This window comes from Hippoglossus hippoglossus, chromosome 1 (genome assembly GCF_009819705.1).
Source record: "Hippoglossus hippoglossus isolate fHipHip1 chromosome 1, fHipHip1.pri, whole genome shotgun sequence".
Classification (NCBI taxonomy): Eukaryota; Metazoa; Chordata; class Actinopteri; order Pleuronectiformes; family Pleuronectidae; genus Hippoglossus; species Hippoglossus hippoglossus.
Genome location: NC_047151.1, coordinates 14,964,766 through 14,978,531, shown reverse-complemented (window position 1 = coordinate 14,978,531; position 13,766 = coordinate 14,964,766). Strand labels below are relative to the sequence as shown.

Below are 13,766 nucleotides of genomic sequence, written 5' to 3'. Positions count from 1 at the left end.
TAAAACACATATTTGAGATTTTGGCCCTGGTGGCATTTCAGAGTTGTTGGTTGTTTTTAAAATAAAGACACAGATGTTGTTGTGGTTTTGATAAAAGAAATATCACTTTATTTGTGGTTTTGGATCAGTTCACATCAAACACATATAAGACCACAGCAAATAAAATGTTATGTCCCATTTTTTTAATATATTTTTTTTATTTGGGGATGGTGCAGTGGTTGAAATGTAAAATCTTAACTGACATATGTTTAATAATTTATTTTTGCAGTGGGGAAACGGTGTGACAGATCTTTTAAAAAAAAACAATGAAAGGGCGAAAGATGGATTAAAAGAGGCAGCGAAGATTTAGATTAAAAAACATTATTGAAAATATTGAATATACAACCCATTAGATGAAAGCTTAAAATTACAGATATAGCCAACAAATTAGTTTTAAGGTGCTTTTCAGAAATGTACACTGCCTTCGCTTCAATTAAATTTCATATTCCAAAACTGTAATGGCACTAAATCTCTGCCAAGGCCCAACAATCCACTTTAATTAGATCAAGCTGCATTAAATATCAAACACTCATAGATATAAGTTCTCTAAATGTGCCTTCGTTTTTTCAACAAGATGCATGAGTTATTTTCTGGGGAAATTGTGAAAATGTCAAAACATCCTATCTCACAAAGTTAAAGAAAGTTAAAAAAAAACTTCTGGATCATCTCCCTGATCCAGATCTGCTTCAAAATGCAATGGCTTCTTCCCCCCACTTCTTTTAAAATCCATTCAGTAGTTTTTGTGTAATCTTTCTTACAAAGAAATGGACGGGGTTGGAAACACACTTGGCCGAGGTAACATTAACCCCAAGTACTGATAAACAGCCGCGTTTCTAACCATGTAATTCAACACATCCTGCATTGTCTGTGTTTTAATGAGTAACAGAGTAAAGAGGCAGGAGTAAACAGATAAATGGTTTTAAAAGTGAATTTGCTTCACTTTATTTGCGATACCATATCTTCCCACAGACTGTAATATATAAGTCACATCACTGTCACACACCGAGCCGCGTGGCCATGGCAAAAGAAGGAGGTGCACACAACAGAGCTGTAACAATTATACAGGAATAGATCCAAGAGGAGAACTTAAACTAACAATATGTGATCAGTGAGACCAGCAGAGTTGAGGTGGGTGCACGAGTGCAAAGATGAAGCAACACAAACCACACAGGTGTCTCAGGCAGGAGAGAGCCAGCAACTGGGGTTTTTTTCAGAAAAGCAGCAGCTGGCACACAGGGTCCAGATGTGCGATGGACATGTCACCCTGCTGATGACCCTCTGCTGATGCCCCGCCCACCTCTGGTACACCTGCAGAGAAACAGGTCATCACATCACACACGACATAACTGAGTGAAAATGGGTCAAACTGATAAGTCTCAGAAGCTTGAGGATATGGGCCCATAACATAACCTAATACCCTGTGGCTGTGTGTGGCTGTGTGTGTGTGTGTGTGTGTGTGTGTGTGTGTGTGTGTGTGTGTGTGTGTGTGTGTGTGTGTGTGTGTGGGGGGGGAGACTATTAACACAGTCACATGGGTATAAAAAGAAAAGCATGTCCCCATAACATATCACATATTTTAAGGTTAGATTTGGGTTTTGTTTAGGGTTAGGGTTAGGTTGTAGGGTTGTAAGTCGTAACCATAGATTTGTTGGTCTCCAGGAAATCAATGTAAATGTAATGTCCTCTGAGTTCAAAGAGAAATGACTGTTTGTGTGTGTTTGCGTGCATGGGTGTGCATTATGCGTGTGCATGTGCGTCTGTGTGTGAGTGTGCGTGTGAAGCTGTCTACAGCATCTCATATAAGCTGTTATTTGTCTACTTAACTCAGGTGCAGGCTGATTGAAGAAACCCTCTGATATTAAAAGATGACTGACTTGAGAGTTCACCTGTTTCCATATGAGCCCACTTCACTTTACTTTAATTTACTTTAACTTATCCACTTTCTACTGTATTACTGCTAAGAAGGTTATTCTTTCTCCCCCGTCTGTTTGATCGTTGGTTAGTTTGTTTGTTAGTTAGCAGAATTAAGCAAAAACAACAAAAAAACTGCAGATTCACAAATTTATTTTAACTTTTTTAAACCATGCAAGATTTCCATTGATCTTGATGAGAAAAACTGTGCATGCTTAGGAGACTGACTAGATAGATAGATAGATAGATAGATAGATAGATAGATAGATAGATAGATAGATAGATAGATAGATAGATAGATAGATAGATAGAGATGCAAGCTACTTATACTGTTAAGTAATGTCCCTATAACGTGTAGATAACATGAGTAATACCTAGTGCACTCACACACACACACACACACACACACACACACACACAGAAAGAGAGAGAGAGAGATAGATAGATAGATAGATAGATAGATAGATAGATAGATAGATAGATAGATAGATAGATAGAGAGATAGAGAGATAGATAGAGAGATAGAGAGATAGATAGAGAGATAGAGAGATAGATAGATAGAGAGATAGATAGATAGATAGATAGATAGATAGATAGATTTGTCCTTTCTGAAATTCATCATGTGCTACACAGCAGTCGTCAGGCACAGACAGAACAATAATTACTCCAACAACAACAGGACTGACACCACACATCACCACAGTAACGTACATAACAAAAAGTGTTCTACGTGTAATAAGGTGCTTCACCTTCACACACCGAGATTCAGTCGTTGGATGAATGTTTGCAATTTGGTGCGGATCCAAATAAAAATGTGGATCTTGTGTACGCTCTTTACTTAGTGCCATGCCAGCTTTGTTATTTGACGACAATGACAGAGTCACTGAAGTTACAAACAGCTCCACCAGTGTAACAGGACCTAGTAGTTAATTCATAGTTTATTAAACATCACATCTGTAAACTTAATCTGACACATGAATCAGTTGCCTACAGTTCAGGGAGGAAACATTTATAACTAGTGATTTATTTTTTCTGTGTTGCAGGGGGAAGAAATGTGAGTGAGTCTAACAGCCAACTTAAATGCATGACTAAACAGCGTGCTGGCATGTATGACTGAGGGGCAAAACCGTCATAGAGTCACAACATGAATGCCACCATTGTCCATGTCACCATCATCCCCATCTTCATCACCACCACTACACTCTGAGATCTCACATCCTCCATCTGAGTCAGAGGCGCAAATATAAAATCTGTTTATGACCTTTTCCTCCCACTTTCCATCACTCGTGTTTAATTTTTTAAACCTCACGTCATGTTCTCATCGCTTTCTCCAACCATCTTCTTTATCTCCCACAGTTGTTCACTTTTCTGTGCCTCCGTTTCTCTCGGTCAGGCTGCAGTTGTGGCAAAGAGATGCGGACACAGCAAACCGCCTGAACAATAGGCCATTCATGATAGCCTGCAATGCAATGATGATCCTGCCCTGCCCTCCACCCCCCACCCTGCACCAGCCTCCACAGCTGCACAGGAATGTGGTCCAACAAGTTACCCTCCTCCTCCTCCTCCCTGCTGCCGCCACCACCATCCCTACCACTGCCACCACCTCGCCAGTGCTGCCGCCATCGCAACCGAAGCCCCTCTTCCCCAAATAAAAAAGACGAAGAAGGCAAGAAACTATAGAGGAGGGGGAAACTGTGCAGACAGAGCACAAAGAGAGGATTCATGCTCGGCCACATACACTCCCAGAGGAGAAAGAGAGGGGGACCCATTTAAGTGTGGTGCAGCTGCACTAATTCACTGGGTGAAAATAGGCGAAAGAGGAGTGACAGAGGTCAGATAGCAGAATCATTTTTTATTCATCCCCCACGTATAGCGTGTCACTGCATCATCACCACTTACAAAGTATGCATGACGAATAAATCAAGTGATAAACCCAGAAAACACCTGCAGCCCTCAGTGGGATGAATTCACCGGTTTGTTCCAAGATTTTGAGCCGTTCCCATGCATTCTCAACCACTGGTTCAGTGGCCCATTAGAAATCCCAACAGGACCCTCATTTTTCATTTTCAATCACGTGTCGATATCGTACTTCAGATGACACCCAGCCACAGCAAATCACTTCTTAACCCACAAAACCGTCCGATGGGGTGTAGAATCGTCGTCTCCCTTTTTTGAAGACATGCTGCAAATCACCGCGCAGGTCTCAGACATTAGCTGGAGGAAGAATTGTTGACGAGATGTACGGCTCAGCGTGAAAGTCAAAATATTTGAGTCACATGAGGGTCAGAATTATTGATAGGCTAGAGTCGGAGCTGGAATTCCCCGAGCGAAAGCCACTGACCTCGACTGCTATTCGCACAAAGCCTGAGAGCAAATTTCATTTATGAACAGAGAAAACACAGGGAAAACGCTGCAGAGCATGAGAAAAGCTCGTGGAGCTACAGATAAAATAATTTTTCTAAACATGCGTTTTCAACCTCATGTAGCAGGGACGTGCTGTGATGATATCTGCAGAAAAGTATCCCTCTGTACCAGTCTTTTGCAATTTCTGACATATAATTTTGGCTTGTTTTGTCGAGTTCGTCATCATTTGGAACAAATGACGCTATTCATTTCAGGCCCAAAGTGCCTATTGACATGGGAATGAATGCTTTCCACCAATTATCCATCAGTTTAATGCAGAATGTGACCCAGCATGTGAATATTTGACCGCTGTGCATGCTTCCCTTATCTGCATCCCTCTCACACTCTCTCCCTCTCACACACACACACACACTATCTGCATCTCTCTGTTTTTCTCTCTCTTTGACTTTTCCCTCCACCATCAGATTTCAAGAATTTCCCCTGGGAGTTGTTCAAATATCGAAGCCAAAGCAAGAGGTCATTCTCTTTCTTTTCTCTTTCTCTTTCTCTTTCTCTTTCTCCTTATCTTTCTCTTTCCTTCTTTCTTTGTCTTTCCTCCCCCCACGTGTCTGATCACCTACTTTTCTATCTTAAAAAATATATTACAAAATATATTCAGAATTGAATTCATCCACCCCGATCACACAGCCCCGAGGCATCCCAGTTTCATCCAGATCACACGTAGAGGGGAAAAAGGGCGCTGCCTGTTTCTCAGTGTGCACCTGAAGGCCTGACTCTTTGACCCCCTGCCGATGCATGATCTTTGTTGTTGATCTCGCCCCTGATCATGAGACCTCGTCCTCCTATCCTCTCCCCGCTCCCAACCAGAAGCCGCAGGAAACGGGCTCTTGTGACACAGTGGTCTGTGCAGCTATGGAAAGGCCCATTACTGCAGTCACATGGCAGGTTAGTGAAGGGACTGAAGCAACCATGTGAGCTCTATTTTCTAACAAGTTGCCCTGAGGCCCATGATAGTCTTATAGGACATGGGGAATGACTGAGGATGCATGGCGCCTTTAGATTCAGAACAAAATGTGATGTTCTGATTTCTTATTTAATATGTACAAGTTCAATTGAATCAGCCGTGTAAACCAAAAAGCAGGTGATATTTCTTCATTATGATCTGGGCAACAGGTGTAATATCCATGTTGACTCATTTTTCTTTCCTTGTTTCCAAGCATGTTGGCTATGCATCTTGTAAATTAGATATTTATGAAAATCAGAAATTTTCATCGCCAAGGTGCAACAGCAAACCTGCGATTTCCATGAATCTTTTGAGTATTTAGTGATATCCAAAAAGACCTCTAAAACCTCTGCGACCATGAATAAGTGCAGAGTAGTCATTACAGAGTCAAAATTCCTCCCTGAATTTCAGCGCTAGAGGGGAAAATATTACAATTCTTATTTAATGACATAAAAGAAAACAAACCATCTGTTGGTTGCCCTGTTGAATCAGCTCTAAATACTTCTTTTCTTTCTTTTTTACCACAGACAATGTTAAACTGAGGGGGGTTTCACAGAATAAAAAAGCATTCAAAAATACTTTTACATTAAAATATTGTAAAGATATGTCTGGACATTAGAGATGCAACAAAGCTGACTTCTGTCTAGGCTCTAATTCAGCTGAAGCAAAATAATACATGTAAAAAATATTTAAATAAACTTAAAGCCTGGTTGAAGTGTTCAGCAACTTTCTGATGCTTCTTCAGACAAATTCACAATTGATAAACAAAACGAAAGTTCGTCTGCTTCTTTCTATTTAATTCATTCAAAGAACATTAAGGTGAAAATATTCTAAATAACAGGCCTTCATTAAACATCGAATATCTTTTGAAATATAATCCACAGGCCGAGGCTTCAAATTCTGGTTCTATAATTACAGATTTTACTAATTAAGATCTACTTTAATTATTTATATATTTGTACAGTATATAGCCATAGCCCCGTATAACAACAGGGAATTCTTGGCCCGTATTTTCAGGTTCGATTTTTACGTTTCAGGACACGGCTCAACTTTTGAGGATGAAAAAAGACGCTTCAAAAAGTTAGATTTTCTTTTTCCTCATTTCCGAACATTTAATCACACGAAATGAAAAGTACTGTTCAGACTGGAATACAAACTGTAATGCCCTATAATTTATATACAAAGAGACAGATACGAAGCTGTTTTTTCTCCCCAAACGATTTTCCCCCGGTAGAATAAAGGCCTCAGATGTTACTGTTAAATTCAAATACTTAACTTTAAAAAAATATTTCTATCCTATCCAATCCTTTAAAATTCAATATAACAAAAACGATTTAATCGAAACGCATCCACTGTAATGAACCCTCAAGTGTAAAATACAACGAAATGTGGCATATGGGCAGAAATTACACGAGCAATAAACACAACTATAAAAAAAAAATTATAGGCCTGTTTCTCTGCAATTCGGCATTATGTCTACATGAACTTCAATGAGGCAATAGGAAATAAATAAAAGTAAACTAATTATTAATGTTATTGCGAAAAATAAACGGAATACAAAGTAGATCGGTAGAAGAAACGAGTCTGCTTTTAGGATCCATCTAGGCCTGTGTAAACCGCCTCGTGATAATAAAATCAATACACTAAAATAAAAACACATAACTACAATAATCTGATGAAATAAAAATATGAACTACATTTTACATGCTTTGGTTACATTTAAATTCTAATGTCTTAATGACGGACACAGTAAAAAGCACCTTGCCCTGTCTGACAGACACACACACGCACACGCGCGCACACACACAGACTCCCTGGGGGGCCATGCACATCCACAGCTGCTAACTCAACACATCTCCGTAAAACCGCAGCTTCCTCCACATACAGCCCTCTGGTCTGCACAAGGCCAATAAACTCAGCGCACAACAACACGCACATTTAAATACACTTTGGTCCAAGACAGACAAAATCACTCACTTCACCATGCAGGGCCTCATGCCAGGGTCCCAGGGGTCGCTTTCTGGGGGTGCAGCATGTGGGTGCACACCTCCCCAACACAAACTAACCCACCACCCCCCAAACACAGCCCCCTAGCATCCAAGGCCCGAATCCAGGTGGTGCGGCGGAGTGTTTGGAGACAGAGAAGTGTCGCAGCAGAGAGATCCATGTGTCCTGTCTGCCGCAGAGGGTTTTCTATGTGTGCACAACTGGTGTCTTTGCTCTGGACATAAGGGGAGAAAGACGCACACATCTCTCTCTGTTATCAATTTTTTCCATGTTTGCAGCACAAAACTGCTTTTTGTTCCCCATTTTTTCATTTACGAGGGTTAATGGATAGAGGCTTGGGCGTTTGATCACATGTCTACAATTCACCTGAGATGGAGACAAAGAGAGCAAAGAGAACGGAGAGAGAGGGAGAGAGACGAGAGCCAGCCTCGACATGAGAGGCAGCGCACACACAGGGGTTATTGTTGCATTCATTTTCTCCTCTATGTGTGTGTGTCTGTCTGTCTGTCTCTGTGTGTCTGTCTGTGTGTGAGTGTGTGCGTGTGTGTGTGTATGTGTGTGTGTGGGTGTGTGTGTCAGATGCTGCTAAAGTCGACTCTTCCTTCCCATAAGGCCATGCTTCACAGGACAGGCACTGATCATGGCCTACAGACAAATCGACCATTACGCACAATGAAATAATAATAACAATCATATAGCTTTGACTGCTACACTCTTGTGTTACCCACAAACACGTGGACATGTGGACGAAAGGATTAATTGCGAGATTAATATTTGAATAATGTAAATTGTGACTTGTACATGAGTTTGGTCTGAAGGAGCCACTCCACCCCTTACAGTTTATCTTTTAGTCTCCATCTTGAATTTTACCAGTCTAAATGTCTTTCCGTTGTTTTGTTTTGTTCAATAAATAAACAACTTTATCAGATTATGGGATTAATTGTTGATAAATCAATTCTGTTACTGAGTGAAAAACACATGCACATTGAGTTCTGATTCAAATAGGGTGTGTAGCCCTATAAAGACCTGAAATAAATGAAACAAATAAATAGAAAAATCATATAAATAAATACAAATTTAGTGTTATTTTTGCAGACCAGAGTTTGGTGGGGTAGTGAGAAGATCTTTTTCTTTTTGGCTTTTTGAAAGATTTAGTTGCTTTTAGTGATTATTTCAGAGACATAGCTGGATGGAAACTTGGCAAATACTGGCTTCATCAATATTCATTTAGTATTAGTATAAATTTAACACCATTATTGATCACTGGCCTGAATTCAGCCCATCAGGCCTATAACTCATGCTTTATGTTCTCAAAGCATTAATCTGCTTGACTTGTCTCTTTAGCTTTTATAAGTCAAGGTCTAATACAATATTTGTTTTTTTTAGATCTTTAATAGACAAAGAGTGTAACTAAAACGTGTGAGCTTTATTTCCTGCATCCAACTGATTTTTTTTATTTTTTATAGTAACGTGACCACATGAGGCAACAACTCTCCTCCTGATTGTTTATTTGTTTGATATAACATGTCAACACGTCCAACAGACCTGGCCCTGTCCTGCCTCTAAATGGACGCACTGTGGACTCATTTAAAACCACTCCGATGGTAAAATCTCACCTCTTCTCTGCTGGATATGTCGCAATGACTGACGGGACGGGCATTAGCCAGCGTGTCCGCGTGCCGTCCAATCGGAGAGCTGCGGGGATAATTAGCGGACCAATGGCGGCGCTGCGTGTCGCCGCGGTGGGCGGGGCTGACGGTGTGTTGGAATGCTGCCTCTCTGGGAATGTTTTCCACTTTCAATCACTTTTTTTTTCTCCCGGTCCTTCTCACAAGGCGCTCTTTAAGCTCCGCTGTTGCCACACAGAGCAGCCATTCATCGGCTCCACAGTCGGCCACACACTCCCATGTTGAACCACTGGACATCTAAATTGGTAAGTTATCTAATTTTTTCTTCTGAAAAACAATAAAATACTATGATAAAAGGGGCTATTTCATATCAGTGTTTATATGCCGGCTGATTTCTTCTATTTTTCTATAAGAAGAATTGGGCGGATTTTCTGGAAGCTGTTCTGGAATTATTATTATTCCATTATTATTATTATTATTATTATTATTATTATTACATTTTTTATTATCATTATTATTATTATTATTATTGGTTAGAGGGGCTGCTCATGTCGCATTTTGTCCGCTAAAACTCTCAACGTGTTTACCTTAGAATAAAGCGAGGTCATAGATTCATAACAAAGCTAAAATTATAATAACTTGTGGTCTTCACGAAAGCTGTTTCTCTTACATTGCATTTTATTTCCAGGTGTAGCTGTTTTCGCTGAGAAGGATTTCCAGCCGACGGTGGAGAGGATTTGGACACTTTTACGCAGCAGTATGACTTTGCCTGACAAGAGTCAGCAATAACTGGATCGCCGTAGACTCCAAATATCTCGAAAAAGATTGAATTCCCCTCTAAGATATTATTTAACATTCAAGGCTTGTCTTGTCATTAGCTGCAAATAAAGAAAAAATAATAATGTCGGGCGAGGAGCACAGCCTGTCCGAGGCAGAGCTGAGTCCCGGAGCGTCAGACGACGGTCACTCACTGTCACCGACTCAACCCGGAGCGCCGGCGGGCCAGGGCTCACCTCTGGCCGTGCCGCCGCCGCAGCTCGCCGCGCTCTGCGGTGCGGACGGCAGCGAAGACGACGGAGGCACATCCAGGGGCAAGTCGGAGGAAGAGGACGATCGCTTCCCGATTGGTATTAGAGAGGCGGTGAGTCAGGTGCTGGACGGATATGACTGGACACTTGTGCCCATGCCGGTGCGCGTAAACAACGGGAACAAAGCAAAGCCCCACGTCAAGAGGCCCATGAACGCCTTCATGGTGTGGGCGCAGGCGGCAAGGAGGAAACTGGCGGATCAGTACCCCCACCTGCACAACGCCGAGCTCAGCAAGACCCTCGGCAAACTGTGGAGGTCTGTATAGAGAGGCTGTCCCATTAGAACAGTGTGGCCATACAGTGGCACATTTCCTGTGCAGCCTGTGCGTAAAGCCAATGAAGGGATGTGCTGAGGGGTCACACTCAAACATGTGGACCCCACTTCAATATGTATATATTGAAATTAAATGTAAAAGTTTGCAAATTGTGATCACAATGTGGGGTTCCCTGGTGTTTTTTATGTAGTGGTCCTTAAAAATATTTGCACTCAAAACTTATGCAATAATGCATAGTGTCCTTCACCATCCCACTATTCATCCATTACGCACAGGATTGATAGCTACACAGTTTTTAGACGTATTCAAATAAAATACTTTTCCATTAACCCAGAAGGCCAATAAGACTAAATCAGTCCTTGTTGTTTTTTTTCTCCCCCCAGGCTGCTGAACGAGAGCGACAAGAGGCCATTCATCGAGGAGGCGGAGAGGCTGAGGAAACAGCACAAGAAGGACTACCCGGAGTACAAGTACCAGCCCCGGAGACGCAAAAACGGCAAACTAACGACCAGTGAGTCTGATAGTCAGGGGGAAGGGGAGGCCAGCCACTCCCAGTCTCACTACAAGACCCTGCATCTGGAGCACAATGGCGGGGCTGGTTCTCCCCTGGGTGACCTGCACCACCACCACCATCACCACCACCATCCTGCTGGTAGGTGGCTCTGCACACAAGATTTATGTTCTGAACTTTCAAGAGACATTTGTTCAAGAGAGGAATGGTGAAAGAATTTGAGCCACAATTCCTCGATATAAAACTTGATGTCAAAGTTCACCTGAACATGTTGTCCCTTCTCCTCTCTCCCCTTTAGGCCACAGCCCACCCACGCCCCCCACCACCCCAAAGACAGAGCTCCAGTCTGGAAAACTGTCAGATGCCAAGAGGGATGGGGCAGCAGGAGCGGCAGGAGGATCAGGGGGGTCCAGAGGAGCCCTCGGGGTGGGAGCTGAAGGTGCATCCGGTGGTCCCTCATCATCAGGAGCTAAACCCCACATCGACTTTGGCACCATGGATATTGGCGAGATCAGCCATGAGGTGATGTCCAACATCGAGCCATTTGATGTCAATGAGTTTGACCAGTACCTTCCTCCAAATGGCCACCCGCAGAGTGGACCCGGGGCCCCTGCAGCCGGCTCCTCGGCCTCGTCTTATGCCTACGCCTTGGCCGCCGCTAGTGGGCACTCAGCCTGGCTCTCCAAGCAGCAGCAGCAGCAGCCCCAGGCCTCTCCGTCTTCCTCCGACCCCACGAAGGCCCAGATCAAGAGCGAGTCGGTGTCTGGGAGCCACTATGCCGAGGCCTCGTCCTCTCCCTCCTCGGGCACCCATGTCACCTACACGCCGCTCAGCCTCCCCCACTACGGCTCCGCCTTCCCCTCGCTGGCCTCCAGGGCTCAGTTTGAGTACGGAGAGCATCAGGCCCCAGGGGCGTACTATGCCCACTCCAGCCAGGCCCCGGGGCTGTACTCAGCCTTCTCCTACATGGGCCCTACACAGAGGCCTCTGTACACTACCATAGGAGACCCCTCCAGCGTGGCCCCCTCCCACAGCCCCACACACTGGGAGCAGCCTGTTTACACCACACTCACAAGACCTTGAGGGAGACCAGCTGAGCAGAGGGAAATATGGGAAGCGTGTGAGTGGATCTGTGTGACTGTGTGTGTGAATATGTGAGTGTGTGATTGCCTGTTTGCGTGTGTGTCCATGCCATATTGATGTTATATTAGAGGTTTTTACTTTTTTAGCCAATATAATGCAAGACGCATCCACGCGGCCTTACATCGTAAAAAAAAACAAAAAAAAACTCACACATTAGTTAAGTGTGGGTCATGGGTCAACAGCCAATCAAAAATAAATAAACCTTTTTAACAAATGTGTGCCATCATGAATATATAGGTTGGGATGTACAGCAAGTGTGAATACAAGAGTTTAGACGAGTGAGAGAGACACTGAGAAAGTGCCGAGTGACTCTGATTTGACCCGGACACGCTGGGTTTAGACTGACGTAATCAGACTTTATTAACCAAACTAAAGGATGTGTTTGACGTTTTTGTGTTATTTTATATGAGTAGTAAGTGTATTGTCATTGTTGATATCCTATAGGGTGTAACTTTATTGTGACTGATTTGATATGACACTCACACATCTGCACCACTGCTTTGGGAAGAAAAAAAAAGACGCATGCTTTGTTCCAATAGGATGTTTCCCTGGTGTTTTGTTGTTGTACGTGGCCAGAAAAGGATATAGTTGCAACCTTCTCTCTCTTTGTAGATATAGCACAGTCTGCATCTCTGTCCTTTCTTTACATGGACGTCACTGAACTGAACAATTAGGCATTTAAGGGGAAAAACATAGGAAAAAGAGAGGGAAAGAGAGCTCTTACAGACGTATTTCAGCTTAATGCTCAGTCTTGGACACTTACCTCAATTCTATTAATTTTGTGCCAGTAGCAAAGGATGAGTACAACCACGGATACCTGATTGACTGAAGCTGTTCAAAATTTCAGAACGTTAAGCCTCCACTTCAGCCTCTTTATTATTATTACTATTATTATTATTATTATTATTATTGCTTTTAAGTGCCTATAACATTTTTGATAATTCACATCTGGTTGACTCAATAACTGAGTTAAAATCTATAAGTCTCAGCCAAACCTCTCGAGATAATTGGCCAGCTTTGGGACCTACTTAAGGATTAGAATCACATGTACGAGCGTTGTGCGCTGCATGTAGGCCAAAAGCATGTTTGCTTCCTCACAAACAGCCCTCTTCCTCTTCAGCAATGTGAATAATGGTCATTACCACAGGCTTCACCTTTTATTAAGTGATGCATACTTTTATCATTTTATACTGACCCTCTTACAATTGTAGTTATCATTTTTATGTAAGTAATCATGCATCATGTGTCACACCTTTGCTTCTTCCATTTTGTATAATTCTGGATAGTTTTGTAAAGTGTTTGCTATACATTCCCTTGAGTATTTTTTGCTTCCTTACAAGAAAAGCAATGTTGAAATATTATTGTTGTCATTTATTAAATCAATTTATTTATAAAAAAAGAAAACGTCCAGTCTGAGCTTGTTATTTTTCAGTGCTGGTTTTGGAGACAACACAAGGTGCAGGTAGCAAGCGAAGGGTGAAAAGAAAGACATTAAAAACATGCTGCTGACGTGTGAACTGTAATAACAACACAATCAGAGCCCCACCAAAGCTAAGCTGTTTAGTGTGTTTGTGTGTTGTAGGCTAAAATTGACTACTAATTCCCCACATTTAATCGGCTGGGGACTGCGTGTTACTGACGAAGACAAAGAAAGCCATTCAGCGAGGCAGAGGGACAGAACGAGAGAGAAGGGGTGGGTGTAAAGAGCCAGAGGCAAGGCCAATTTCAGCTCAGTAACCAGCACACACTCAGACTTTTGTACACGGCTTTGCCTCCACGCTGCCCTCTCCGCTCCAC

The 13,766-nt window shown here is 42.5% G+C and overlaps 1 protein-coding gene across 1 annotated transcript; it reads left to right on the top strand.

Annotated features, from left to right (window-relative positions):
- Window positions 1–9,120: 9,120 nt before the first annotated feature.
- LOC117761103 (transcription factor Sox-10-like) lies at window positions 9,121–13,368 on the top strand. Its single transcript, XM_034584727.1, has 4 exons — window positions 9,121–9,257; window positions 9,641–10,296; window positions 10,699–10,967; window positions 11,125–13,368. Exons 2-4 carry the CDS (start codon window positions 9,854–9,856, stop codon window positions 11,907–11,909), a joined length of 1,497 nt encoding a protein of 498 aa, XP_034440618.1. The 5' UTR covers window positions 9,121–9,257; window positions 9,641–9,853; the 3' UTR covers window positions 11,910–13,368.
- The last annotated feature ends 398 nt before the right edge of the window (window positions 13,369–13,766 follow it).

What these genes read in the sequence shown, in the direction of transcription:
- LOC117761103 (XM_034584727.1), top strand. Translation starts at nt 9,854, where the DNA reads ATGTCGGGCGAGGAGCACAGCCTGTCCGAGGCAGAGCTGAGTCCCGGA. An exon ending in ACCCTCGGCAAACTGTGGAG is followed by an intron (nt 10,297 to 10,698) that starts GTCTGTATAGAG and finishes TTCTCCCCCCAG; the next exon opens with GCTGCTGAACGAGAGCGACA. An exon ending in TCACCACCACCATCCTGCTG is followed by an intron (nt 10,968 to 11,124) that starts GTAGGTGGCTCT and finishes TCTCCCCTTTAG; the next exon opens with GCCACAGCCCACCCACGCCC.